Source organism: Apteryx mantelli, chromosome 22 (genome assembly GCF_036417845.1).
Source record: "Apteryx mantelli isolate bAptMan1 chromosome 22, bAptMan1.hap1, whole genome shotgun sequence".
Lineage (NCBI taxonomy): Eukaryota > Metazoa > Chordata > Aves > Apterygiformes > Apterygidae > Apteryx > Apteryx mantelli.
In genome coordinates, this window is record NC_089999.1 from 15,228,209 (window position 1) to 15,253,381 (window position 25,173).

A 25,173-nucleotide genomic window follows, 5' to 3' on the forward strand; every position below is an offset into this window, starting at 1 on the left:
GGGCCGGTCCCCGTGGGCTGAGGGTCTCCTGCGGGGATGGCAGGGGCAGCGCCCACGGGCAGAGGGGCGGCCCGGTGCCCCCTCAGGACCGGGGCCCGGGCCGCGTCCCCTCGGCGCCGGGGCGGGCGGGTCCCCTCCGGCCGGGCGGGACGCGTCGCCCCCCGCCGCGTCCCGCCCGCCGCGGCCCCGCCGCCCCGTACTTAAGGCGGGCGGCGGCGGCGGCGGCGCCGTGACCGCGTGTCCCCGCAGAGGATGGCCCCGACGTGCCCGCGATGCCTGCTGCGCTACCGCTCCGCCATGGTCCTGCTGCTCACGCCGCTGCTGCTGCTGCCGCTGCCGGTGGCCGTGCCCACCTCGGTAAGTGCCCGGGCCCCCCCGGCCGCGACCTGCCCGGGGCAGCTGCCCCGGAGCCCCCCCCCCCGCCCCGGAGCCCCCCTTCGCCCCGTCCTGCCCCGGACAGCTGTCCCGGAGCCCCCCCTTCGCCCCGTCCTGCCCCGGAGCCCTCCCGCCCCGTCCTGCCCCGGACAGCTGCCCCGGAGCCCCCCGGAGCCCTGTCCTGTCCCGGAGCCCCCCCCCGCCCAGGACAGCTGCCCCGGAGCCCCCGCCCCGTCCTGCCCCGAGCGTCGGGGCCGCGGCCGGGCGTCCCGGCGATGGGACCGGGCAGGGTGCGGCGGAGGGCGCGCTGCCGGGGCCGCCCGCGGTGCCCCCGCTCCCGGTGGAGCCGAGCAGCCCGGCGACGACTGGTCCGTGACACCTCGCCACCTTCCCGGCAAAGAACGAAACCTCACTTTGCAGTATTTTAGTCCAATAGAGCTTTAGAGGCTATTCTAATAATAATAATGCTAAAACCAAACTTTCTTCTGAATGACCTGTGGTGGTTCAGTGCGTTTTAAACTAGAGAAAAGCCTCATGCACGTGTGCAAACAGCGTTGCCACCCCTTCTGGTTTCCCTGGTGGAATAGTATCACCCTGCCTTTCAGCTGAACACAGGTGCTTCACAGAAAGACTGATTTCTGACTGTTAGGCACTGCCATGATCAATACTAGGAAAGCTGATTCCCAGAAGAATAAGTATCTCTTTGGTTTTCTAGCATTTGTAGGAATATTGTGTCACCACTCTAATCTGGGAAATTACAGTATTTCACAATGGGAGTGTAACATTTCCATCAGCAACTGCTTTTTCAGCTCCCAGGGAGAGGGCAAATCACTGTTTCCTGTGGACTGTCCAGAGATGCCAAAGAAACATTCTGTGACTGTTCCTATAAATCACAGTTATACTTTTTTTTTTTTTTTAATCCTAGAACTTTGGTTGTTTGAATTGGCTATGGTTGTCATAGTTAATTTATAAGCATGGTTGTATTTTTGAACTTTATGTAAATTATTTACTCTCCACTTTACAAAACTAGTGTTTCTTTTGTGTTGTGTTTTATTCAAGAGTAATATTCTCTTTCAGGCACTTAGTGTTGTTGTTTTCATGTCTTTTGTAGTGGCAACAGATGAACCATCATCAGTTCTAGCATTTAATTACTGTTGTACAGCTTAAAATTGTATCACAAGCTCATCTCACATTTATTACGGGAAGAAATATATATAAATTCTGTTAGATATCTTCTAGTCTATGAAGAATTATTCCTTTCAAAACATGTCCTATAATTAATTTTCTCTAAACCTGAAAAGAAATCATATTACTTACCATGTTTTCTGTTTCCTTAAAAAGCTTCTCAACAAAATGAAGGAAGACAACACTCCTCTTCATAAATATCACCTTACAGCAATTTAAATGTCACTATACCACTATTTATTGTTGCAATAAAGTCCCATTTGTTGCATTAGAATAAGATCCTATAAACACATACTCTAAATATGAGCAAATTGTGAACTAAAGAACACTTAGACTTAAGCTTTAAAACTCTGTTTACTGTCAGCTAATGAATGCTTGCTTCTCCTAACAATTTTGAAAGTATAAGCCAAGGAAGGCGAGGTAACAGAAATGGCTGATCAACTTGTGTAAACAGATATGTTACAACATTTCTAATCTAGGGAATCCCCTTATTCAATAAGCACAGTATGATTTGGGAAAATAATTAATACTGGAATGTGCTTAGCCGTAAAAAAAAGATAAGAGAGTTCCCTAAGAACTTCTAAATTGTTCAGAAATGCAGCATGTTTCTGTGCTCAGGTGTCTGACTGGATACACCTCAAGGACATGTGAATTTCAGACAGTCTAATCATCCACACTGGGAAATTTAGCCATCCATTTTAAAATAAATACTCAAAATAGAAATGCCAAAATCCATAAAGACTATTAAAAGTTCTTGGCTCCTAGACGTGGAATCTCCTGCTTACACCAGCTGCCAAGGGGCAGCTGAGCACTGAACAGCGTACTTACCTGGCTGCGGAAGGTGTGTTTCCTTCGCACCGTGCGTTCCACATGGGTGCATTAGAACAACCACTGAGGCCAAAAAGATCTATTTCTGCAGGTGATTTCAGAACAAGGCTTAAAATGTAACAGTTTAAATCCTCATGTCCCTACTGCCTATTTCTGCATACCTTGTTAAGCTGCAGACAATGGAAAGTTTGGTCCCTTTATAAGAGATAGGAGTGTGTTTCTCATATTTAAGAACAAATATCTATGCTTAAATGTGTCTTCCATTGTATTGCAGGAGGCCAAATGTGCATATGTCATCATCATCATGGCTGTGTACTGGTGCACTGAAGTTATCCCACTGGCTGTTACTTCCCTCATGCCTGTTGTATTTTTCCCTCTGCTTGGAGTTCAGGACTCTAAAACAGTAAGGATGAATTCAGATCCAGTACAGGGTATCCATTGCTCTGATCCTCCAATCAATATGCAGCAAATAAGTTTAATAGTGAAGTCTTCCACTTCTGTGGTGCTGTTCTTGAAAATATTAAGCAGTATTCAGCATTCATGTATACGAACATGCTGAACTAAATACACCTTTTGCCAGAAAGTAAGGGGTATGGGGCTCGGGGTGATAGAGGGGAAAGTCCATCTGTAAGTGTGGATCCTGCTGTAGAGCATCCCTCTAATGCCAGCAGCTTGTGGAATTACTCTTGATTCAGTAGGCAAGGTCTGATGCTGAAGCTTGTGTGTTCATACCCATCTTATGAGACAGCCATTACTTCCAAGTGCAGATGTATCCTATGGGAGATTTCAAAATGCATCGGGCAAACTTCCTCTGAAAGGGTAGACAGCATGTTGCCAGCAAGCACAGTGTCCCCTCCAAAGCTCGTTCTGCTAAAGGATGCCTGGCTGTTTGTGCCAGTGGGAGGGTAGTGCTTTAGCCCAAGGGAGTGAAACTGTATTTAGGTACTGTAGCCCATGCTTACTACTGGCCAAGAAGTTAGTAAGGAAGTGTGTGAATTCTAAAGGTGCTGAGAAATCTGTTTTAGAGGTTAGCATCCCTGGTACCTACACAATACTTTGAGCCCCTAACAATCTTTTAGAAAACTGCTGTCATTTTGTACTTTATTAACTCCTAGTGATCCAAAAAAGAACGTTCATGCTGTAGTAACAGTCTCTGTACTAGCCAGTTCAACACCTAAACAAATAATCAAGAGTTTGGGAAACTGGAAGTAGCTCTGAGGCTGCAACTGCTCCTGCTGCCAATGCTGGAGTGGGGCCTGGTGTGGTGAATGGCTTTGGGAGGGTGGAAGGCAATGTGTACTGATAAAGCCAGCAAGAGGCTACATTGAGGCCCCTGACCTACCTTCTCTGTGTTTCAGGTTTGCTTGCAGTATCTAAAGGAAACAAACATGCTTTTCATTGGGGGGCTAATCGTCGCAATTTCTGTTGAACAGTGGAATCTCCACAAAAGGATTGCGCTGAAGGTCCTGCTGATTCTTGGGGTGAAACCTGCACTGTAAGAGCATTACATGACCTCTTTCCAGCCTGTGCCAACTCAGCTGAGGCCCAGGGAGGGTGTGCAATGGTTGGCACAGAAAGGAAGCTCCAATAACTTTTTTGTTGCCCTTACGCAGAGTTACCAGGGATGAAGTCTGTTTGCAAGAACAGTTTATCATCCTGTAGCCAAGAACAACATCACAGGATAACACCTGTGACTAAAGCATGGCCAACTCTCTTCTGAGCTGAAAGGAACATTTCCACAGATTCAGTATGAGCTGGTTCAAGCTCCAAGTTTCTCAGTTGTCTGCTAAATGTCTTGAATGGATTTAAAATATTTTTATATTAATTTCAGCCTCTAACTCTATAGTCTCTTACATTTTCCACTGAGTTCATGGTTTGATCCCTGGATGAGAGTGTTCAGATGGAATTCAATTTTCCAAACACAGGCATTCACTTCTGATTCAAATAGCTAGTCTGTGCAGTCATCAAAAAGGGACAGGCATTTTCAGAGATAAAACTCATCTCACCTGAAACCTGATATCTAAATAGGGCAGATGATTCATGCTCAAAAAACGCCCATCAACTGCAAAGCAGTAAGTAGAATTAAGGTACCTGTGTTGTTTGTGTCTGAAGTCAGCTGAGATAAATCCTACCCTTGCTCTCTGTTTTAGTCAGAATCTCTGTAAAACTCTATGTTAACTGTGTTATTGTTACCCAGCTGACCTATTACTGTATGTGCTGGCTTTCACTGTTTAGGTGAATGCCCTCAGTCACAGCCCCAAGCCATCAGTGATGCAAGGTCCTCCTCACCATCTCTGTGAATGGAGGTCCAGTCAGCACCTAGGGAAGCGGCATGCTTATTTAGGGATGATTAAGTGGTGCCAGTTCTGTGGCTAGAGTTAAGTCTAGCAAAGGTGGTGGTGCTGAAGAGCATCCAGTATCCATTATTTTGCATCTACAGCCAAAAGTCAAATTTGCAAGATCCAAAAGTGTTGTTTTCTATTTTAATGGTAATAATCAGGGAAATAACATTGTTTTACGGTTTGCTCTTACAGAACTACCATTTTATTTCATTTTAATCTGGCTAAAATCTAGGTGCTTGCCATTGGGGACAAAATGATGGCAGGATTAATCATATGCAGACCAAGGAGTCAAATGCCTTTCTGAGATTCCTTCAGTGAAGGTGGCAGAGCTGTCCTAGGGGGGAATCTGGTCCTGCTTTGCATTGCTGGCGGCTACGCGCATTCCTGTCTGGGCTCTGCTTTCTAGGTCAGAATGACCATAAAGCCTAGCGATGTCTGGTTTTTTTAACTCCTTTCTCCTCTGCCTGTTTCTCTCTTTTCAGCCTCATGCTGGGATTCATGGGAGTTACTGCCTTCCTGTCCATGTGGATAAGTAACACAGCCACCACTGCTATGATGGTTCCCATTGTCCAGGCTGTCTTGGATCAAATGGACAACACAGAGCAGGATCTGACAATGATGGAAGAAGCAAGCGGGCAAACTAATGCAGTGATTGAGCTGGAGGAAAAGGATGCATCAGATCCCACTTCAGTGCAGGGTAAGGGACCACTAAGGAGCGGGTTGATACCACTGAACGTGCTACACTCAAAGCTCACTGGTCTCAGAGAAGTTCTCTGGACCTTTCCCAAGGAGAGAGAACGGTAACTTGAATGAAAGCCCTGAAATGCATCACATTTAGCTTTTCCAAAATGACTTCCAGTTTTGGTGGCTGCCATTTTCTTGTGCTTAGTTCTAGATCCAACACAGATTGTTATGTTCTTTCCTCCAAGCTGAGCTCATCCCCCCACAGTTTCCCTGGAATTAACTGCCTGCTCAGGGATGTGAAAAGCATATCCTGTGAGAAATATCTTCCAAAGCCCCCCATCACCCCGCTTTCTGAATCTTGTGATTATTGGTGGGGACTGAGCTCCTAAGTCATGTAAGAATGCTTGAAAAACTTTGTGCAATCTCAACCTATTTTGTTCCTGGTGTAATAAATATACCCTTATTGACCAGATCATATGTGGAGATGGGGGAAAGAAGGAGGAATACTTTAAAAGCTGTGTGAAAGAGAGGATCTGGTGTCATTTGACCAAAAGCTTTCTCTTCTCATGGCAGATAAACTGGTCTTTGGAAAACTTTAAAATATGATCTTACCCTGATGCTTGACTCCTTTCGTCTATGCTCTGACTCTGCAATGTTTCACTTGACTTGAACCACACACACATTCATTCCCTGTGATCTCACTGGTTTGCTGTGTTGGTACAGAGGGCTGTGTTGTATCATTGATGAACAGAGCTATGGTGCCTTCCTCTTTCAGAGGAGGAAGGATTGTCCTGGGGATTTTCAAGGAGATGTGATTTCACTGAACTAGCAAGTTGATCAGTCATGATTTCCTGTGTGACTTGTGCAAGAATGAGTGCAAATGCTGGTATTGCATACCATGTTCCATAATTCAAGCCTTTTGCCTGGGGCGTACCCTTCCCCTCTTGTGGCTCACATGCCCATTGAAGAGAGGTGTGAGAGAATGATGCTTGTGTGGCCAGACACTGCCCTGTTATGAGGCTGCCACAACTGCCATATTCATTTGGTCCTTGAAGCATAGCTTAGATATGACCTTGATCTTCTCTGAATTCGTCTCTTACCTCACTTGTGAAAGGAGAATGCACTATGATTGTGGGAAGCTCAGGCACCATGCTTATGTGAGATGTGCAAGACCACAAAGCTGCCACTTGGTCACAGAATGCTCTGTAAGGTTGCTAATTTCTAGCTTCTGAACAGTTGTATTGAAAATAAGTTTTTATATTTGCAAATGCTCTTTTTAATATTGATTCTTGACTCCCCAAAACAGACTTCTGCTCTCAGACCAGTAATAATAATTTTGCTGCATTTCTGTCCACTTAGAAGGAACTGCTTGGCTTTGCTGACTAGTTTTTCCCTAACCTATAGTAAAGGTAACCGGTGTGTGTGAAAAATATTCCTTAGCATTGTTGAGTTGGTTGTAATTGCCATAAATGCATTGTCCTGCTCAGTTACTCCAGTCAGACTTCAAGATTAGTTTGTTAACCTCAGAGAACAATGGACACAGCAGCAAAATTTCATACTTGATGTAAACCGACATAACATATTGACTTTAACAGTTATGTCAGACAAGAATTTGGTCTTGTTGTTGTTTTTTTTTCTGTTTGTTTGTTTGTTTTTTTCTGCCATATCCACAGTTGTTAAAGCTAGCTGGATTCTTACTCTGGTATTGAAAGAGTTCCAGTGACTGCAATACCTGGACAGTGTTAAGCTTCTCTGTGAAATAGGAAATTGCTGCTAGGGAGCTGTGGCACACTATCCTTGAGTCATGTAGACCAAGACTATCAGTCTTGTGCTAGCACTGTAACGTTTAGACAACCTCTCTTTTCAGCTCCTCATGAACATGAGTCTAAAGTATTTAGGGACATTATTTGGTTTTTTTTCTGAATTAAAATAAATGGCATAGACAAACCAGAAGCACTGAGCCTGTAGACCCTGTCTTGAACTCTCTGCCTCCCTCGCTTTACCTGAGGCAAGTTATGTTCTTTGTGTCTAGTCATAAGCAATGGACAAGTCCCTGATGACCCCACATCTTCTGAGCAAAAGGAAATGAGGAAACGTATACGCAAGGGAATGACACTTTGTATATGCTATGCTGCCAGCATTGGAGGAACTGCAACACTCACTGGAACAGGGCCAAACCTTGTGTTGAAAGGCCAAATGAATCAGTAAGTGATTCTTGCTTTTCCTTCCACTTACACTATCTCACTGTTTCTCAGACCAATAGACTAAATTCTTAGTTGACAGCTTCAGTTGAAAACTCTAAGCGATAACCAGTTGATGAACTGAGAGTGAGGAATGTGTATGAAGCGGTGGGCCTCTCTTTTCTGCTGCAGCCTTTCTTAGGCAGCTAGGTGCTGATATTATAGGTCTCCTGAGGAGCTTGGAAATACTTGCTTGTAATCTGCAGAGAGCTGATTGATCATGAGATATTGGTTCTTCTGCCTCCTCCTTCCCAACTAAAATGCAGCACGTCAGCAGAGGAACCTCAGTGAGGAGCATGAGAAGAATGTATGATTAACTCTTCTCATAAGTGCACCACAGAGAGCTAAAAATAGCATGGAAACTCCTGTAACGTTATTCCTCCATGCTATGGCTGTGGAAACTGCATGGATCTTGTAAAGGAAAGGAGGTATGCACAAAATACTCTCTTGCTAAGCTGAGCTTGGGAATTGAATTAAATGCAATCATTTCTGCAGTGGAAATTCTACAGACTCTACACCAGTCCCTCGGCATTCCTTCCTTCTTTTGGAGGACTCAAGCCTCAACAGCCACATTATCCATTGGTTTTAACACCCAGCTGGCCAAAGTGGAACTTTTAAGACCCAGCTGGAAATCTGCTATTGATATTTTTCTTCCAGATGTAATTGGTGGATGTAGGGAGGAATTAAAAGCTGCTGCTGCTAAAACTCTGGCTTCATTCTTTTAAGCCAAGTAGAAGCCTTATCTTCTGTTGAAGTTAGTGGAAGTGCAGTTATTAATTTCAGGAAGAGAAAATTCTTGCTTTCCTATTAGTGTTACAAACAGGGAGGAGGAAAGCAACATGCTGTCAGAGAATAAATGAGCAGGAGTGTTGGAAGTGAGAGGTACCTAGAAGGTGTAGGAGATCTTTCAGCAGTGTTTGCCTTACTGAGACCTAAAATATCAATAATGAACTGCTATATGCATTAGAGTAAAATGCAGTGAAAATTAACTGAGGATGATTTAAGACCTGCTCTGAAATCCAGGGCAGTCTTCCTATTGACTTCAGTAGGCTATGAATGTTGCCTATGATTATTTGTAATGATTGTCCTGGATTACCTAATTCTCACTAGCACATATTAAAGAGAGGGTAGATTCCTAAATGTTTTGACAGTAGAGAAAGTATTGTTCTGTTCTTTTCAGGTTGTACCCCAACAATAATGATGTTGTGAATTTTGCTTCCTGGTTTGGGTTTGCATTCCCAAACATGCTTCTGATGTTGACACTAGCTTGGCTTTGGCTACAGTGCTCTTTCATGGGCCTCAAGTAAGTATGAACTACATGATATTGGGTAGATCAGCTCACTGAGAACAAGCTTCTGGATAAAACAAACCCAGTGAGAAGTTATTCATGTTATTCATTTTGCAGCAGACAGCAATTCCATTTCACAGCAACTTTTGAGGTTTGGAAACCTGTTTTCATTCAGGGGGCTGTTGCGCTAAGACAAACCTTTAGGTGTTCTTAATATTCAGACAAAATCACCTTTTTCAACTCTGCCTGAGATTTTTGATCTGAAGAAAGGGCTGAGGAGAACTTGCACATCTGTTTTGCAGCCATTGATTCAAAACTGAGTTTTTCATCCCAGATTGCTCCAAATTGGACAGAGACTTACATACATTCATAGATCCCATCCTTCTGTGAGAACTGCCATGTCCCCATGAAATACTGTGACACTGTTGTCATTCCTCTATTCCTGACCTCTGCTCTGGTCTGTGTCTGCCCCCAGGAGGGACAGCTTCAGAGTGGCAAGCCTGTTAAATCCCTCTAGTATGTAAATACTTACAGTATTTTCTCCTTCCTTTTTCTTAAAGCTTAAAAAAAAGCTGGGGCTGCGGGACAGAGAAAACTGCTAAAGAAAAAGCTGCATACAGCATGCTGAAGGCAGAACTGAAGAAATTAGGCCCTATCTCTTATGCTGAATTCAATATCATCGTGATATTTGTTTTGCTGGTTCTGTTGTGGTTTAGCAGACACCCAGGCTTTGTAACAGGCTGGGCCCCAAAACTCTTCCCAAGAGGAGATAAGTAAGTTTGTTTGTTTTTTCATCTTGTACCATCTTAGCAATGAACATGTTCCCTCTTTCTTACACTCCCCTTTGACTTATGGGGCCATTCATCCCAACCTTTTCTGAATTTGTATGTTTGCTGGGCATGTTCCTACCTCTCATGTGTGAGATCAGCAAATGATCTTTGCCAGTTTGTATTATAATGAAGGCTGGAGACTGAGACATGGAGCAAGCTGAACCTCCAAAAGGAAGAGAAAATTCGGCAATGCTAGTCTCAGTCACACTGATGTACTCATTAATATCTGATTTGTATGAGCTCCAATCAGTTGCGGTGTCACTGAGCATTTGGTAATACCATCTCTAAACAATAGTATATAGAGAACCTACTGGAAAATTGGTTCAGTGATTTGAATGGCTTCTTTACGTAATGTCTGTGCCATGTTAAAAACATAACAGGTGTGATGGGAAAATCATTTAGGCTGTTTCTTTCCACATTGTTGTTTGGGTTACCACCTTTGAATCTTTGGCTTCCCCACAGAGAAGGAACCATGCTCCCAGGAGGCATCATGACCTCCGTCTTTGGTTATTAATGTGTATTATAGCTGGTTTCATTTATTACTGTCTTGTGTTGTGGCAGGTCTGAGAGGCCTCAGTCGTGAACTAATGACCCATTGTGCTAAGTGTTGTACGAACCCCAAGCAGGATGACATAGAACAGTGCTTGCAATGCTGGAAGGCAGCCATCTTCTAGGAGAAAGGTGTCCTATTTTCTAACCTACTTTCTTTTTTCTTCTTTAGATTTGTCAGTGATGCCACTGTTGCTGTTTTTATTGCCCTGCTACTGTTTATCCTTCCTGCCAGTAAACCCAAATTCATTAAATGGAATCGAAGCAGTTCTGACCCTGAGGAGACTGAAGAAGGTATTTGAAAGAGAAATTGTGAAACAGTTGCCAGGCTCCAGCTAATGGTATTGGCAGGAACATGTGCTGGAATTGCATGCCTCTTTCCTCACTTCTTGGTCAGGGCTGGCACATGGTCCCCATTCATTACCACTACCCTGAGATGTGTGGGTCTCCCAGTAACATGCCTCTGCCTGCGGGGCCCTTCCTCTAGTGTCTTGTAGAGCAGGAGTCAAAGTCTTTTCACTCTCCCAACAAATGTTCTGCTTTTCGCTTCTCGCTTCAGATTTGACAAAGCCATTTTTATCAGCCCCGCTGCTAGAGTGGAATGTGGTTCAGAGGAAGATGCCCTGGAGTATTGTGCTGCTGCTGGGAGGAGGCTTCGCTTTGGCTGATGCAAGCACAGTATGTTCTGACATATATGGGTCTCTGACTCAAAGACAGGCTTCCCTCATTGTTATCTTGTCCCATATTACTGGGCATGCACCCAAATTCAGGCCCAGTAAAGATCTAAAACTGGAAGGAGAGGTGAATACCTGTGCCTCCTTCTCACAGGAATTTGTATTCTTTGACTAAGTTTCTTCAATATATCTGAGCTCTTGTAGTCTGCCAAGTAGTTTGGGATCTTCACTAGCTGAACAGACCAGAAGAGCAACCTTTCTTATTTGTGTTATTCCCTGGTCCCAGTCCTGTCTAGAAAAATAGAAGTATAGATAACACATATGAAAGTTTCAGAACATTTGAGGTTTGTTTAACGGGCATAAATCTTCAGATTTAAAAAAAAACATTACTGAAGTGGTCAGGAAGAAATACCTGGTGTGTAGATATTTTCCATAATTGTTTACAGTGGGGTTTCTTGGATCTTTTGTCAGTGGCTGCTGTCGGGCAAGGTACTGCATTATGTAAGCCCATGGTTTGATCCAATGTTCATAAATTCACAGAAAAGGCAGCTGAGTTCCTGAAACAGGCAAGAATCTTGAGGCCAACCGTGTTGTTTCCTTCATCACTACTAAGATGGGTCTAAATCAAAGCTTTAGATTTCAACAGTGCTGGACTTTGGGGAAATTCCTATTCAGGTCTAAATTTTGTCTAGTAAGTTTTTTAAATCATAGGATAAATTAAAGCTCTGCAATGCAACATTCATCAGTGTTTGGATCTGGAGGCCGCGGCCTGTGGTCCTGTCCATTTGGTCTCAATAGCAGAAGGCTTTGTAAGCTGTTTGAGTCAATCCCTGTTAATGCTCAAAAAATAGAGCACTCATACAAAGTCAGGATCTTTGGAAACCTTAGAAACGTATGCCAGGAATCTTGTGAGTGGTTCATTAAGTATTTGCAGTAGCCTCGGCAATAATGTCATGTTTCTGTTTAGCAAAAAACATAACTTTGTAATCAAAGCTTGAGGAAGTATTTGAGTTTCAGGAAAATCAGGAAAGTGGGACTGAGTATCATGTCTGGTTGGCAAGGAATTTCCTTTAGTGTTTGGGAAAGATCATTTTACTTTCATGAATGTTGTTTCTTCAGTTTGTGCATGATCTAGCTGTGCCTTTTGTGTCTGGTTTCAGGCGTCCTTTAGGATTATTTGCCAGGAATGTTATGCATAGTGAGAGTTCCCTGTTCCTAAGCCAGGGGTTCTAAGTCTCACTGAAACACACCTTTTGTTCTTGTCAGGACTCTGGGCTCTCAGCTTGGCTGGGTCAGCAGATGACTCCGCTAGGATCTGTCCCACCATGGGCCATTGCTGTAATAATTTCACTTGCTATAGCTGTCTTCACCGAGTGCACCAGTAATGTTGCCACAGCCACTCTCTTCCTACCTGTCTTTTCGTCCCTGGTAAGATTAAAATTACTTCCATCCTGTTATCCTATCAACTGGAAGACCAGATATAAACTGACAGTCTCTAGTGGCAAAGCAATATCAGCTTTACTGTCTTGTATGCTGCTCTGATGTAACTCTGAAAGCAAGCAATGAAACAGTCCATCTGACAGCATAGCTTAATGAATAGTGTCTTTAGCTGGTGGTGTTAGACAGAGTCAGATTTATATCCCTGGCATCACTGTGATATTTATGGCATCATAAGCAGACAGATAGTGGGAATGCCAGCTTTCTCCAAACTGCCCTGTCTGTATGCCTGAACTCTGAGAAACCAACTTCTAAGGGGAAGAAACTAATTAAAGATGCCTGTCCCATTTCACCCTCACCAAAAAGGAGGTCAGTTCAAGGCCACTGCAATGCTCATTTGTAAGGTGTACCCCTTGGTGCTGGAGAAAGTGAAGTGAGATTCACTTCTTTAATGCAGGTCACCAAACATTAGTTACTTCTGGTCCTTTTCTATTTGAACCACCAACTCAGAATTTAAAAAAAAACAAACAAAAAAACCCACAGGACTTTCTATTCATTCCTTTGGACAGTTCTTTCATCTTCATGTTTTTATGCTAGCATATAGAAAGTGATAGGCCCAATTATTAAAAATGTGTCATTTTCTCAGAATAAGCCAGAACAATTTTAAACTTTAAGGAGGAAAACCTGGTAAGTTTTTGCTCTAAAAGCAGATGTAATTTCTGCCTTTTCTGAGCAGAACTGACATTGAAGCACAGGCAGGAAAAATAGGTAATTTTGTTCTTTAATTTGGAAAATACAGCCAGTTTATTCTGGACCATTTCATCCAAGTAAAATTATCCCAGTCAAGGGTGCTGAGCTATCAGTAACTTAAATTGGCACTTAAGTTCTGAATCCCACTAAGTTTGTGTAAAGTCTAAGGGTGTTACTCCACATGCCTAGTAATTATAATCACATCCCTCTGTTAACCTGGCAAACCCTCCGAAAAAGTGGTCTGAGGTCAAACAAAAGATTACTAGATGAATTTGACCAGAACTCTGAATTATACCATGCAGCAAAACAAACAACAGGAAAGGATCAAGCAGTGTTTCTGAGTATTGTGGGATAGTGAACAAGAGCAAATTTATCTTTAACCACATGCGGATTCCACTATAAAATGCTCAAAACAGACTCTGGTGATGTAATGCCAGGGAAGGAACTGAGCCTGTGTGTCTCGAAGTTCTGGAGTATGTTCTCTTTGCTTTCCTTTTGAAATGCCTCCAGTGTGATGATTCTCTCCCTTTCACTGCAGGCCACGTCTGTCAAGATCAATCCTTTGTACGTTATGCTGCCTGGTACTCTCAGCGCCTCCTTTGCCTTCATGTTACCTGTTGCAACGCCTCCAAATGCGATAGTGTTCTCCTATGGCCACATCCGTGTTTTGGATATGGTAAGATGACAATTGCCTCATCTTTTATCTGAAACTCTCCATTGCACTTGTCCTGAAATATGATGTAAGCTTAATTTTTTAGCTTCTTTTTCTTTACTTATCTTAGTACTTCCAAAGTACTAGGGGGCTCTTATGGGCAGCAACCAACACCAGATGTCCCTCTCTTATAAGCCATTAATATCTGAATCAAGATTTGCATCCCTAAAGCAACAGTACCTTGCTCACAGGCTTTGGCAGACATACAACCCAGTTTGAAATTCAAGACTGACAAATTGTCAGTCTCATAAACACAGAGGGGTTAAACTGCAGTCAATGACTTCCAGTGTTTTCTGGGGAACTGGTGAGTGTAACTGAAGGCTTGACTGTGATCCCACTGGAGCTAAAAGCAGAAGGTACCAGTCAGTTGCCTTAGGTTCTGGTCCTCTGATTGCTTGCCAGACCACACAGTGCCAGCTTCTGTGCCCACACATCACCGGTTTTCTAACTGGAGACTTGCAGGGGGCAGAAGCTGGTCTTTAACTAATAAAAGCAACTTGTTGTACATTCCTTAAAGTTCCTGGACTAATTATACAGCAAAGTGTTCAAAGGCTTTGCACAGTGCGTTCCCTGGTATTTCCACCTAAGCAAGAACATAGGGCAGTAGGTACAATGGCTATTTCTGTGCATTAATTTGACCACATTTCTTTCTTATGTATGTACAAGTAGGCCTAGCAAATCTTCTGTTATTCGCTATTCTGATGTTTGATTATTGTTGGTGGTTTGGATTTTCTTCCTCACAGGTTAAATCTGGAATAGTGATGAACATCATTGGAGTCTTCTGTGTCACACTGGCCATCAACACATGGGGAAGACCTATGTTTGACCTGGACACATTCCCAACCTGGGCAAACCACACACTAAGCAGTGAGCAGTGAAGAATGCACGTGTTAAACAAGGAAAGGACTCTTTATACTACTCCCCATTGCCCCAAGCCCTATATAGAGTCTTGTCACCACTTCAGATCCAGGGTTAGGTGTCTGCTGCCTTCTGGGAGTCACACATCAGATATGGCATGACCAAACTCAAACTTATTGCAGCCATGCTGGAGCCAAAAGTGCTGTTTAATTATATCACCCCAGGGATCTGTGTCTGGATCACAGGTATGATCAAGTGATCCAGTGTACCTCCAATCAAGGTGGAGATTTAGAATTTATATAGCTCTAAATAAAGAGAAGGCAGGCTGTTGTATCAAACGGGTTGAACTATTGTATGACTAGTATGTACTTGTAAATCATTAACATAGAACACTGCATTCATTCAAGGGCTGACAATTCATTAATTCTTACATCCACAAGTCAGTAGCTGCACAGAGAAATCTATGCTGTCACTTGTCTAGTGTAAGAAAGGGTTCAGTTGTGTTATGTTTTAGTCTGCCCTCAGCTATATGGTGGAATCCTTCCAAGTCAACATCCAGCCACGTTTTCCATTGGCCTGTTTTCACTCCCAAATCTCACTGCATTTAGACACCCTTGTTGAGGGCTGAGGTAACTAAATTCCATGTTGGTCATGATTCTCCTGCTGTCTTGGGCAATGGAGAGGTAAGGCTGGCTTTGATTTTCTTGCACCGTGGCACTGGCAAGTCCATGAGCCGTTCTGCCTCTTGGCCCCAGGTACATGTGTTTTCACATGCCAACCAGTGCTTTGTTAGTGCCAGCTTGGAAGTGACAGGTGACCCATGGGACTTCTCATCTATTGTGGAAGTTCCTGAATTAGCCCCTGAAGTGCCTTATCAATTAACTCCAGAATTCTGGAGTGGAGACAAGGCCTTAAAAAGGCTCTAACTGAAGTGGAAACAGCCTTGTAAATATTTAGGGACCCAGATCTTAGGTCTTGGGCTAGCTAACAGCAATCAGTGGGAGTTGTCTCGTGTACTTTGGAGATCAGGTCCTGTGAAAAAAGTGTTTTGTAGCATCTGTTTACGACTGGAATAGCAGCTATCATTTCTGAAGCAGCAGAAGTCTGCAGAAAGACTGATGCTGGACTGGGTGCATTTTGCCAGTGATACTTGGATGCTTTTGATTTAGCCCTGGAGGCAAAGTGAGAGGGAGGTAAGGTAATGTGTTACAGCAGAGAGATGTGTGGGCATGACCTGAATTCTGCTCCTAAACTTGCTGTGTAGTTTCCCCTTCTGAAAAATGAGGCAATGGTACCTATCTACTTCACAATGCTGTTGTGGGGATATAAGGGCCAAATTTTGCATCCTTAGTAATCCCCCACCTCAAGATAAAGGGTGCAAGGTCTGGCCTCTAATATGGTAATGTGCACAGGATATTTAATAGTTTCATTATTAACTTGACTGTTCTTTATAGAACTGGAAAAATAACTCACATTTTGCCTTTCAAAGTGAGGAAAGTATTTATCCACAAAATCACCAGGTGCTTTTCTGAGCAGAAAACAACTTCAATAATGATTTGATTTTTGTGCCTGTATCTTTTTTGCTCTTTCAAGATGCTGAGCACCATAAACTCTCCACTTACTGTTGCTTCTGGTGCCTGCAAAAAAAGTATTTTTGTCCAACTAGCTGGGTGCCTGTGGCACAGCCTGGTACCTCTTCCATGGACTGGCAGGGCCAGGGCAAAGCAAGTTAGTGATGGGGCTTTGTGGTGAATAAACACCATTCCTCATGCAGAGTCTATCTAAGGAAGAGGCCAATTCTAGTGCCAAGAAGTGGCTTGGTGACAGATAATAGTCACCAACTGAAGCTTACCACAATATTTGTTTGAAGGAAATGAAACCAGGGACAGCTGGGCAGCTTCTGCGCTTTGGAAAGCACCACTCAATGCCTATTTGCATCTATAGGTATTTAAATGCATTTAAGAGGCCTTTTCTGGCTTCTGTTGTCACTCATGGACTTCACTATATGAGGACATTTCACCACTGCAGGGTAATTCACGGTGTTTGCTCTTCACCACTGCAAGCAACGTGCATGGAACATGCATTGTAGGGATATCATTGAACTTGCCTGTCTCAGTACATGCAGATCAAAGCTGCTCTAAAAACTGTAAAAGCTGCAGCATAGGCACTTCCCTGTCCCATGTGCAGAAGGGAATGTTCTGAAAGTTTCTTGAAGGAGAGAAAGTGCCCTCATCTCAGCTAAGGGATAACTTCCCTCTGTTGCTGTGCAAGTAGAAATCAAATGTTACTTTACTGAATAGACACACAGAGAGATGTATTGATGGGAATGGCAGGGAAGGGGGAATGTGCGTGTGTGGAATAAAGAACTCTGGTTGTATTATAAGTGTCATGCAGTCACCCCTCTGTCCTCCAAATAGCAAATCTTTCTTTCTGAGACACTTTTATGACATCCTGTGATTGACTTGTATTTAATTTAAATGGGTGAGTTGAAGAGTTAGAGTCTGGCAAATAAAAAGTGAGTAGAACTGTCTTCTCTCTGACACGGATTGTTTCCTGTGGGACACAGTGGAGCACTTATTTCTGCATTACCTTTCACTGTAATATGGTGGTTGCTCCACCATAAGATCTGGGAGGGTACACACCACAGGGAATCAGAGCTGAGCAGAGATTTGGACAACTGCTTTAAGTACCTTCAGACCTACATATCCATGATTCATCCTCTTTCCCCAGCTGGCTGATAACTCAAGTTTGCATCTTTGAAAATGCTCATATGGGACCAAATCAGGTGCCATACCCTACAAGCTGTCTCATTCACTTCAGGATAAAAGACTATATAAAAATCCAAGAAACACAATTCATGTTTAAAAATTAATCTTGTACAAAATCTCCACTATAATAAGCACAAACAGGCTTTTCTTCAGCATCAAACATGCGTGTCGTCCTGTTCCAGTGCCCTGCTATTTACAATGGGTGATGCAAGGCCCAAACTGCTTTGTTACTGGAGCTAGGTTACGTTCCTTCACAACATTGCAGGGTAAGAATCATGATAGATACTCATCTTGGACAGCCTTTTTTTTCTTCATCCTCAAAAGGTCTTGGTTTTTAGACACAAAAGTTTTGATGGTGTAAAGGCATTAATCCATTTTCCCTGGCATCAAAACATGCATCACCGAAGCCAACAGAGAACGTGGGAGGATCTTGAGTGTGGGCTTTGTCAGGATGGTTCCTCAGCTACACTGCACCAACAAGCAGTTCCTGTTTTATCATATGTGGGCAGAGCATGACTCTTAGTGGCTCGTGGCTATGCCAGCTGTCCAGCTGGCCTAACAGTAGGCAGTGCTGCCTCTAAGGAGCTAATTTAATGCTTTCCTATTTTCTGTTCATACTATAGAATATCCTTGACTTTTCCTTGCTTCTCTCAGGATACCAAGTTGCTAATGCGGTTCTTGCAAATGTTGGAAGTGATATGAATATCTCAAACCTGTAAAATCATGATATGGTCTGCTGTTATACAGGGTTTGCTCACGCTAATATTTACAACTGTATGCAGACTTATTCCCACATACTATTGGCTAGGTGTGAATGGTTACAAATGTGTGAATGAGTTTGTGAATGCCCAAACTACAAGAAAATCTAAAAAGTGAGGACAAATGGATTTCTGGTCTCTGTATGGAACGTACAGAGCTATGGAAGGGAGAACAAAAACCTTTCAGCATTTCCCTATGTGATTTAGAAGTCACCAACTTGAAAAAAGCACTCAAACAGCCCCAGGTTTACTGTGGATGAAGAATTAATCTCCTTTTCTTTTAAGTATGAATGTGTTCTTCTTTGGCCTCCTGTAGACATGTGCCTGAGCCCTAAGTTCAAAATAGGGCTGTGTTATACAGGTCCCCTCCTGGGCTGGTGCCATCCACTGAATTCGGAGTTACAGCAGTTAATTCCAGCTGCATTCTGATCCTGGTCGGACTTAGTCTTTGGTTTATTCAGATCTTGTTTTCTAGCTCGGGTCTGTTACCATGTGAAAGAGAAATAACCTTGTAGCCAAAAAACATTTGCTGAAATGTATTGGGATTGGACAGTGGGTGGAATCCAGCCCGGAAAAATAGATCACTGAACAGTCCTTGTTCGAAATCCAGTTGAGATTCCTTAGCTCAAATGCTCCTCACTCCTTTTTGTAATGATGGATTATATACTTTTTTGACATATTTGACTTCTTTTTTCTAAATGTCTCCGCAGTATATGAAATGAAGTGTGTAGTAATGAATCCTGAACACTCAAATCAAATGACAGATTGTTTTCACAATGTTTTCCCAGTTTGGGTGAATATGACTTCCCTACAGTTTGCAGTCCAGTCGTGTCACTGTGAGGTCCCCAGCACTTTCGTGCATTTGATCAAAATCCCAACAACTCGTTCTTGGACAGTTGCTGGGCTTGGCATTCTCTGCATGATTTAATGGGAATGGGCTGTTTTTCCTCTCTCTGGAAGAAGTGTGCCAATGGCAGCTCTTCTTCCACACTAGAGCAGACCCCCTCTTTTATGTATCTTTGCTGACCCCTTTGTGTATATTATGTGGTGTAAAGATGACTCCGCCATGTGCTACAGACTGCATCTGCGTTGCCACATCTAGCTGGAACGGTTTCTGTCCTGAGCGGAGCACCTGAACCTCTCTGGGCCCGGTGATAACACACTGTTGTATTTGAAGAATACCACAACTTGTTAGTGCAGTTTGCTACACGATGAATATTAATGACAAAACCAGCAACAATGGATAATAATGTTGTTATCCAAACCCTAAAAACAGTTTCTTAGGAAACCTAGGCTTACAATGTAGCTTTGCTTAAATAACCCTCACAGAAAAGAGGAGGAATTTGTCAAAAATTGGTATTTTGGGGAAGGTGCTAGTTTTTCTCCATCATTCTAGATAATGGTTATCTAGAGATGGTTCAAAGACTTTCTGGACTTTGCATTTTACAGCAGTGTGCTGTAGCTAATGAACTACAATGTGAAATGACCCTTTACTGGACTCTGGTGATATAGTTCATGTTTCACAGGAAGGCATGCTTTGTAAGGCTTTCTTTTTGTTTGTGCCCATAACTGTTTCATTTTAATGATAATTCATCCCCTTTATTTTTCAGACTGAGGACTGTTGAAATCCTCACACCTAGGAACTCGTCCATAGGGCTTCTCTGACTCCACCCAGCTGCCAGTCATTGTATTTGGGCTATTAAGGCCAGCAGCTCTTCTAATACCAGCAAATTCTCACTGTGCTAGGCTTTGTTTATAGATATGTACATATATTTATGTGGGAAGAGGTTATTCTGAGTGTTTCATGTGAGTCTGGGTTGCTGTAGGATTACTCAACTGTACTTAGGAACAAGCGTATAAGGAAGCGGGGAAAACGGTGAAAAGATTTGTGAAAAGTACGTGTATTAAAGGAAGGTAGTACGATCCTAAAACAAGGAACCAGAAACTGATATATTAATGCTTTTTTTTGGACTTTAAGTGTACCTTAAGCAAGTTGCTTAACTCCTCTGTCTCTATATTAAATGCTATATTTAATGCTTGTCATCCTGTAAAGCTTTTAGAAATATGTCCTGCTAATTCCTAAGTGAAGAAAGACAAAGATTAAGTGATTTGTCCAACTAATGAATAGACCATGTTGCTAAAGTCTGTGATTTTAATCAAATTTTATGGAATTTGCTGTGATTCTTAAAGTTCCATCTCTGAGACATGTAGGAATCCCAGCTTTTGTCTGAAGTAATATGTAAGCCTGAAGCTGTGACAGCAGGGGAGGAAACCCTTTGAATATGAACTCGAAAGCCTTAAAAACCAAAAGGCAAGTAACAGGAACTCACTGTTTCAGTGTTTAATTACTTGGTTTTAAATGCAGACATGCAATTTTGAGGGTTTGGCTTGTGATTTTTTGCAGTGATTTGCAGCGCTTAGCAATACTGAGGCCATGCTAATAGAACATGGCTTTCCTAGTCCATTACTTCCATTGGTCCATGCTTTTCCCCTTGTTGTTAAGTCCCCGTCCCTTTATTTTATATATATATTTGACCTTTAACATGAGCCTAATACAAAAGTAAAATCTATTTATCCACAGATACTTCTCTTTTTTTTTTTTTTTGGTAGTAAATTTTCCTTAAATGCTTAGTTATTTAATCTGTGATTTATCATTCTAGTGCAGCAACTATGAGCTGGATGTACTAAAAATAAAATATTTATCCTGTGATTTTGCATGGCTAGTCAATACCTGTAGCTTTTTATGATGAAGGAGAACTTGTTTCTTCCAGAGGGAAATTCTAAGGCATTGCTCTGTCCTGTACGGAATAGAGGTAACTATAGCCCTGGCCATTAGGAGGCCCAGAGCAGAAGGTAGGAATACCATGCTGCTCAGAGGTGAGCAGGGAATGGGAGAGCTTTGTAAGATGAGTACGAAGCCCCAAGGTAGCGTATGGAACTGGTTTCAAGCATGAACACAACCTGATTGTAGAGAAATGAAGATGAGCCTAGCAATTTGTAAGGAGCATGCATATTCAAGAGTTCCAAAGGACTGGCAAATAGCAGACTGGATCTGCTGAGTCAGGAAGCTGGAAATGGAAGTGACAAGGACTACTGGAGTTCTGTAAAACACATTAATTGTAGAAATGAGTTTATGCATAGACTGACCTGCCTGGATGCACCATTTCCAGTGGCAGAGCTGAGGTGGAAAATGGACAATGGGATTTGTCATTCTAGTCACTTGTATCGCCAGAGTTTGGTTAAACATGGGTAAGAAAAACTTGCAGCTGCTCAGAGAGCTTTAACTCAAGACAATGACGTTCCTTCTGGGGTGATGATACCACACAGGCTTCTCTGGGGAAGCCTGGGAGAGCTGGAGTGTATGTACCCATCCTGCTACAAAGAGCCTAAAGGTTTGGACTTATGTGAATTTAAACCAAAGTCCATCTAAGCCAGCTACCAAACAACTGAAAGTGTGGGTTCATTTTCACCTAGGATTTTGCTCTGAAGCCACTGTCAATGTGGCTTATACATTGGGATGGGATTTGTTTCTGTTTCCTGCTTGGGTCTACCATTTTTCTGTTTGTAGGTTTGAACAAAATAACATGAAAAGCTGAATCTTCTACTTAAGCTATCTGATTCTAGGAATCATTCTCCACGACATGAGCCTCAGAAAAGAATCAAGTTGATCACCTGAAGAAAGCAAAGAGTATTTATCTGAACAAAGCCTAAGGATATAAAATGATAATGGGGACAGTCCTGGGTGTTGTGAAAGATTTGGGGGAGGGAGAGGAAAACAATGTCAGTTTCAGAACCGATTGCAATTTTTGCTGTCTCCTGTTCTTGGTGGCTTGAACTGTGCACTGGTCTGAAGTGTCACAGTGACCCTGGCAGCTTTCTCTTCTTTGTTTTGGGCTTGAATTTTGCAGGCTGAATAGGGCAGATGTAAATGTAGTGATGTAGTGAATGAAGGGATGGTCACAACCACCCTTTACAGCATATAAGTTATAAATATGAAATGCACAGTGCTCACTTATAAGAAGCCTCCCTATCCAGTCATGACAATCTTTGCAGAAGTGACTCACCAAAGTGAGTTTTGAGCGTCCTTTCTTCCATTTACCATCTGCACAGCGAAGGTGAACGCAGGGAAGTTGTGTGCTGTGTGTTATCCCGCAGGGCAGTAGCGGGGTCAAGATGCCGTGGTATCCTGACGCTGAGGCCTCTCCTCTAGCCTGACGGTCTTGCTCTAGAACTGCACATTATAAATGAGGAGTAAGTTACTCAGCTCTATGGAAAAGGTTAGCTCTAATGTTTCCTGAGAGTTTATCCCAGACATATGGGGGTCGGCAGCCTGTTCTCTGCCCTGCAGCATGCCACCCCTCAGTCGTCCTGGCACCAGTGTTATCACAGTTGCACAGGGATCTGGGTCACTAGGTGGAAAATAACCCACAAACTGTTGTAGTAGAGGCACAGTGTCGTTGAGGAGAGGAAATGAATGGCCAAGGTGCAGGAGAAGCAGGAGTGGGATTTATGTCGTCCCCTTCGCAGGGATGCTGGTGGGCGTGTGCTCCTCCGATGCCCTGAGCTGCAGAATGGGCTGAGCAGTGCATGCAAACTGCCAGGTGTCCTTCGGTGGACAGAACTTTAGCCTCCAAACAATGGCAGGAGAGCTGCGATTAATGCAGAGTAGGGGCAGGGAGGAGGTAAGTTTATTCTTTTGATGTGTATAATATCTAAAAGCTCACACTTCTGTATGCATCCAAAAGCTTAACAAGATGTTTAGTAGCTCTTCAAAAATAGAGCTGACTACACTGAATTCCAATACTACAACTATTTTTTGCCCATTTAGGTTTTTCTGGAGCACTAAGTCAATAGCTGACCATTCATTATGGCATAAATATGGATTGTAGATTCTGGTCATAAGGAGGAGACCATTTCTTCTGTAAGAAAAAAGGTGTTATCCTTCCCATGTTTACTTAGGTACTTTATTTACCCATATGAAATTACTGTCTAGTGTTCTTTGGCACACAGCCTTTCAATGAGTTTTCATAAACCATTCCAGGTCAGAATGTGAGCTTCACTACAGTCTTCATAAAACACAATTTTTTTAGACAAACCATATTCTTAATGGAACTAAATGTTCCAGATATTAGAACAAACTACATGTGTGAACTATTCTTTGTGAACAATAACATGGGTTGGGTCTTAGCAAATATTTTAGCAGGCTAGCTGAATATCAAATTTTCCACCAGAAACAAAGTTAATAAGATCTTTCAATTAAACAAGGATTATTTCTGGAGCAAGTATCTGTTTTTCTCCAATATTTTGTCTTGTTTATGCAGTTAAACAGAAACCCAATTTATTTTGTGTATGTCACTAAGAATGTTCGTCCTTCAGTTACTGAACACAGAGCTTCCCTGGAAAAAGTGGGTTTTTAGCTCCTCTTTGAAAAACAGAAGCTGGGGAAAAAATTTTAAACTTTCCTGGGAGCATCTCCCTCTGCCCTTCTCTGAAGTTGCCTTAGTTCAGAGCTCAGATATGACTGTTTTCACTCATATCTATCTAATGATGTGATTCAGATCAATGCAGAGTAGATCTGAGGATGTCACTCTAGGATACTCAAAATGCACAACAGGTTAAAATTCACTCTCTAGGGATTCATATCAAGAACCAACTTTGCCCTTGTCTGAAGGGTGATCAAAGAAATAAACTGTGAATTCTTTGGCAGGTAGTCTGGGCTGAGCTGTTTGCAGTTTCATTTTGGGGTGATTGTTAAAATATTGTTGGTGACTAACATTTGGGAGAGTAATTAATTAAGTGTAGGTGCTCTTCATAAGCACCTCTCAGGTCTTTGCTAGTTTGTGTATCTCCTTGCAGCAGCCAGCCTGGTTCTGCGGAGTTCCTCCACTGCGCTGCGTTTGAATCGATCCATCAGCAGGTTGGAGGGCCAGGGAGAAGGTTGGGATTCTCTGCCTCCTGAGCAACATTCAAGGAATGGAAATTAAAAAGGCTGAGCCAGTTTTTCTCTGCTGTAGGTTGAAGGACTATAAGAGCAGGAGACAAAAGATCAGAAAAAGACCCTAATAGAGTACTGGGAGGCATGAAGGCATCTGCACTTATTAGCCTTATGCAGATGAGAGCTCCAAGTGCATACACTTTGTAAAGTATTTATAAAGCCTGCCTAGCTGGGTCATTCTGTGCAAGACTGCACAATATAGCAACCTTTTGCAGCGTGAGAGTGCTGGAGCTGTTGCAGGAAAGTTCAACCAGAAAGAGAAGAACGTTCGGGTGCAACAATGGAATCTGGCAGCCTGTTAAATGGCTGAGATTAACCAGAGATGTATGTGGTGGCCAGACCTCTTTAGGACAACTCTGACTATGACTTACTGCTGCAGCTCTTGCACTTAAAAGGAGAAGGCACAAGATTTTAAGAATCAGACTGTTTTGACTATTCTCCCAAAACTGGGAATAGTTTCCAGGAATCCTAGCATCCCAAATGTGGACAGGACACATGTTCCTCTCCTTTCTAATCACTTCTGAATGTTGCTGATAAAGGAGCTGCCTATTCCTACATGGAAAAAAAAAAAAATCTGCGAATAACGTTTTCCCTCTGCTGTGCCCTTCTGCACTGGAGCTATTAAAGCTTCAGCTGGATTGTTTGGCTGCACTTGATAACTGTAGGCAAAAGACACAAGGAAAAATTGTTGATGAAGGGCTATTATATCATGCAAGCAAATTGCAGCGAGTCTACCATGAGAATGCTGTGATTTAAGACAAAGTTTGGGAATTGATTTCTTCTTCTTCCTTTCTCTTTTTCAAAGTCCTAAAATGAGCCTTTCTGTGCAAGGAAGGATCTCAAGGGATGGAGATGACACTGTCATTTCCTGCAAAAGAAAATGATCTTCTTTATTGTTTT

General features: G+C 42.8%; 1 protein-coding gene across 1 annotated transcript; it reads left to right on the plus strand.

Moving 5' to 3' along the window:
• The first annotated feature begins 252 nt into the window (after positions 1 to 252).
• Positions 253 to 14,775, plus strand: SLC13A5 (solute carrier family 13 member 5). Its single transcript, XM_067309518.1, has 12 exons — positions 253 to 357; positions 2,663 to 2,791; positions 3,747 to 3,883; positions 5,213 to 5,427; positions 7,447 to 7,618; positions 8,835 to 8,957; positions 9,503 to 9,715; positions 10,494 to 10,615; positions 10,881 to 10,999; positions 12,262 to 12,423; positions 13,721 to 13,858; positions 14,638 to 14,775. The coding sequence occupies exons 1-12, from the start codon at positions 253 to 255 to the stop codon at positions 14,770 to 14,772; spliced, it is 1,770 nt and encodes a 589-aa protein (XP_067165619.1). The 3' UTR covers positions 14,773 to 14,775.
• Positions 14,776 to 25,173: the final 10,398 nt, after the last annotated feature.

What these genes read in the sequence shown, in the direction of transcription:
- SLC13A5 (XM_067309518.1), top strand. Translation starts at nt 253, where the DNA reads ATGGCCCCGACGTGCCCGCGATGCCTGCTGCGCTACCGCTCCGCCATG. An exon ending in CCCTGAGGAGACTGAAGAAG is followed by an intron (nt 10,616 to 10,880) that starts GTATTTGAAAGA and finishes TTCTCGCTTCAG; the next exon opens with ATTTGACAAAGCCATTTTTA. An exon ending in ACATCCGTGTTTTGGATATG is followed by an intron (nt 13,859 to 14,637) that starts GTAAGATGACAA and finishes TCTTCCTCACAG; the next exon opens with GTTAAATCTGGAATAGTGAT.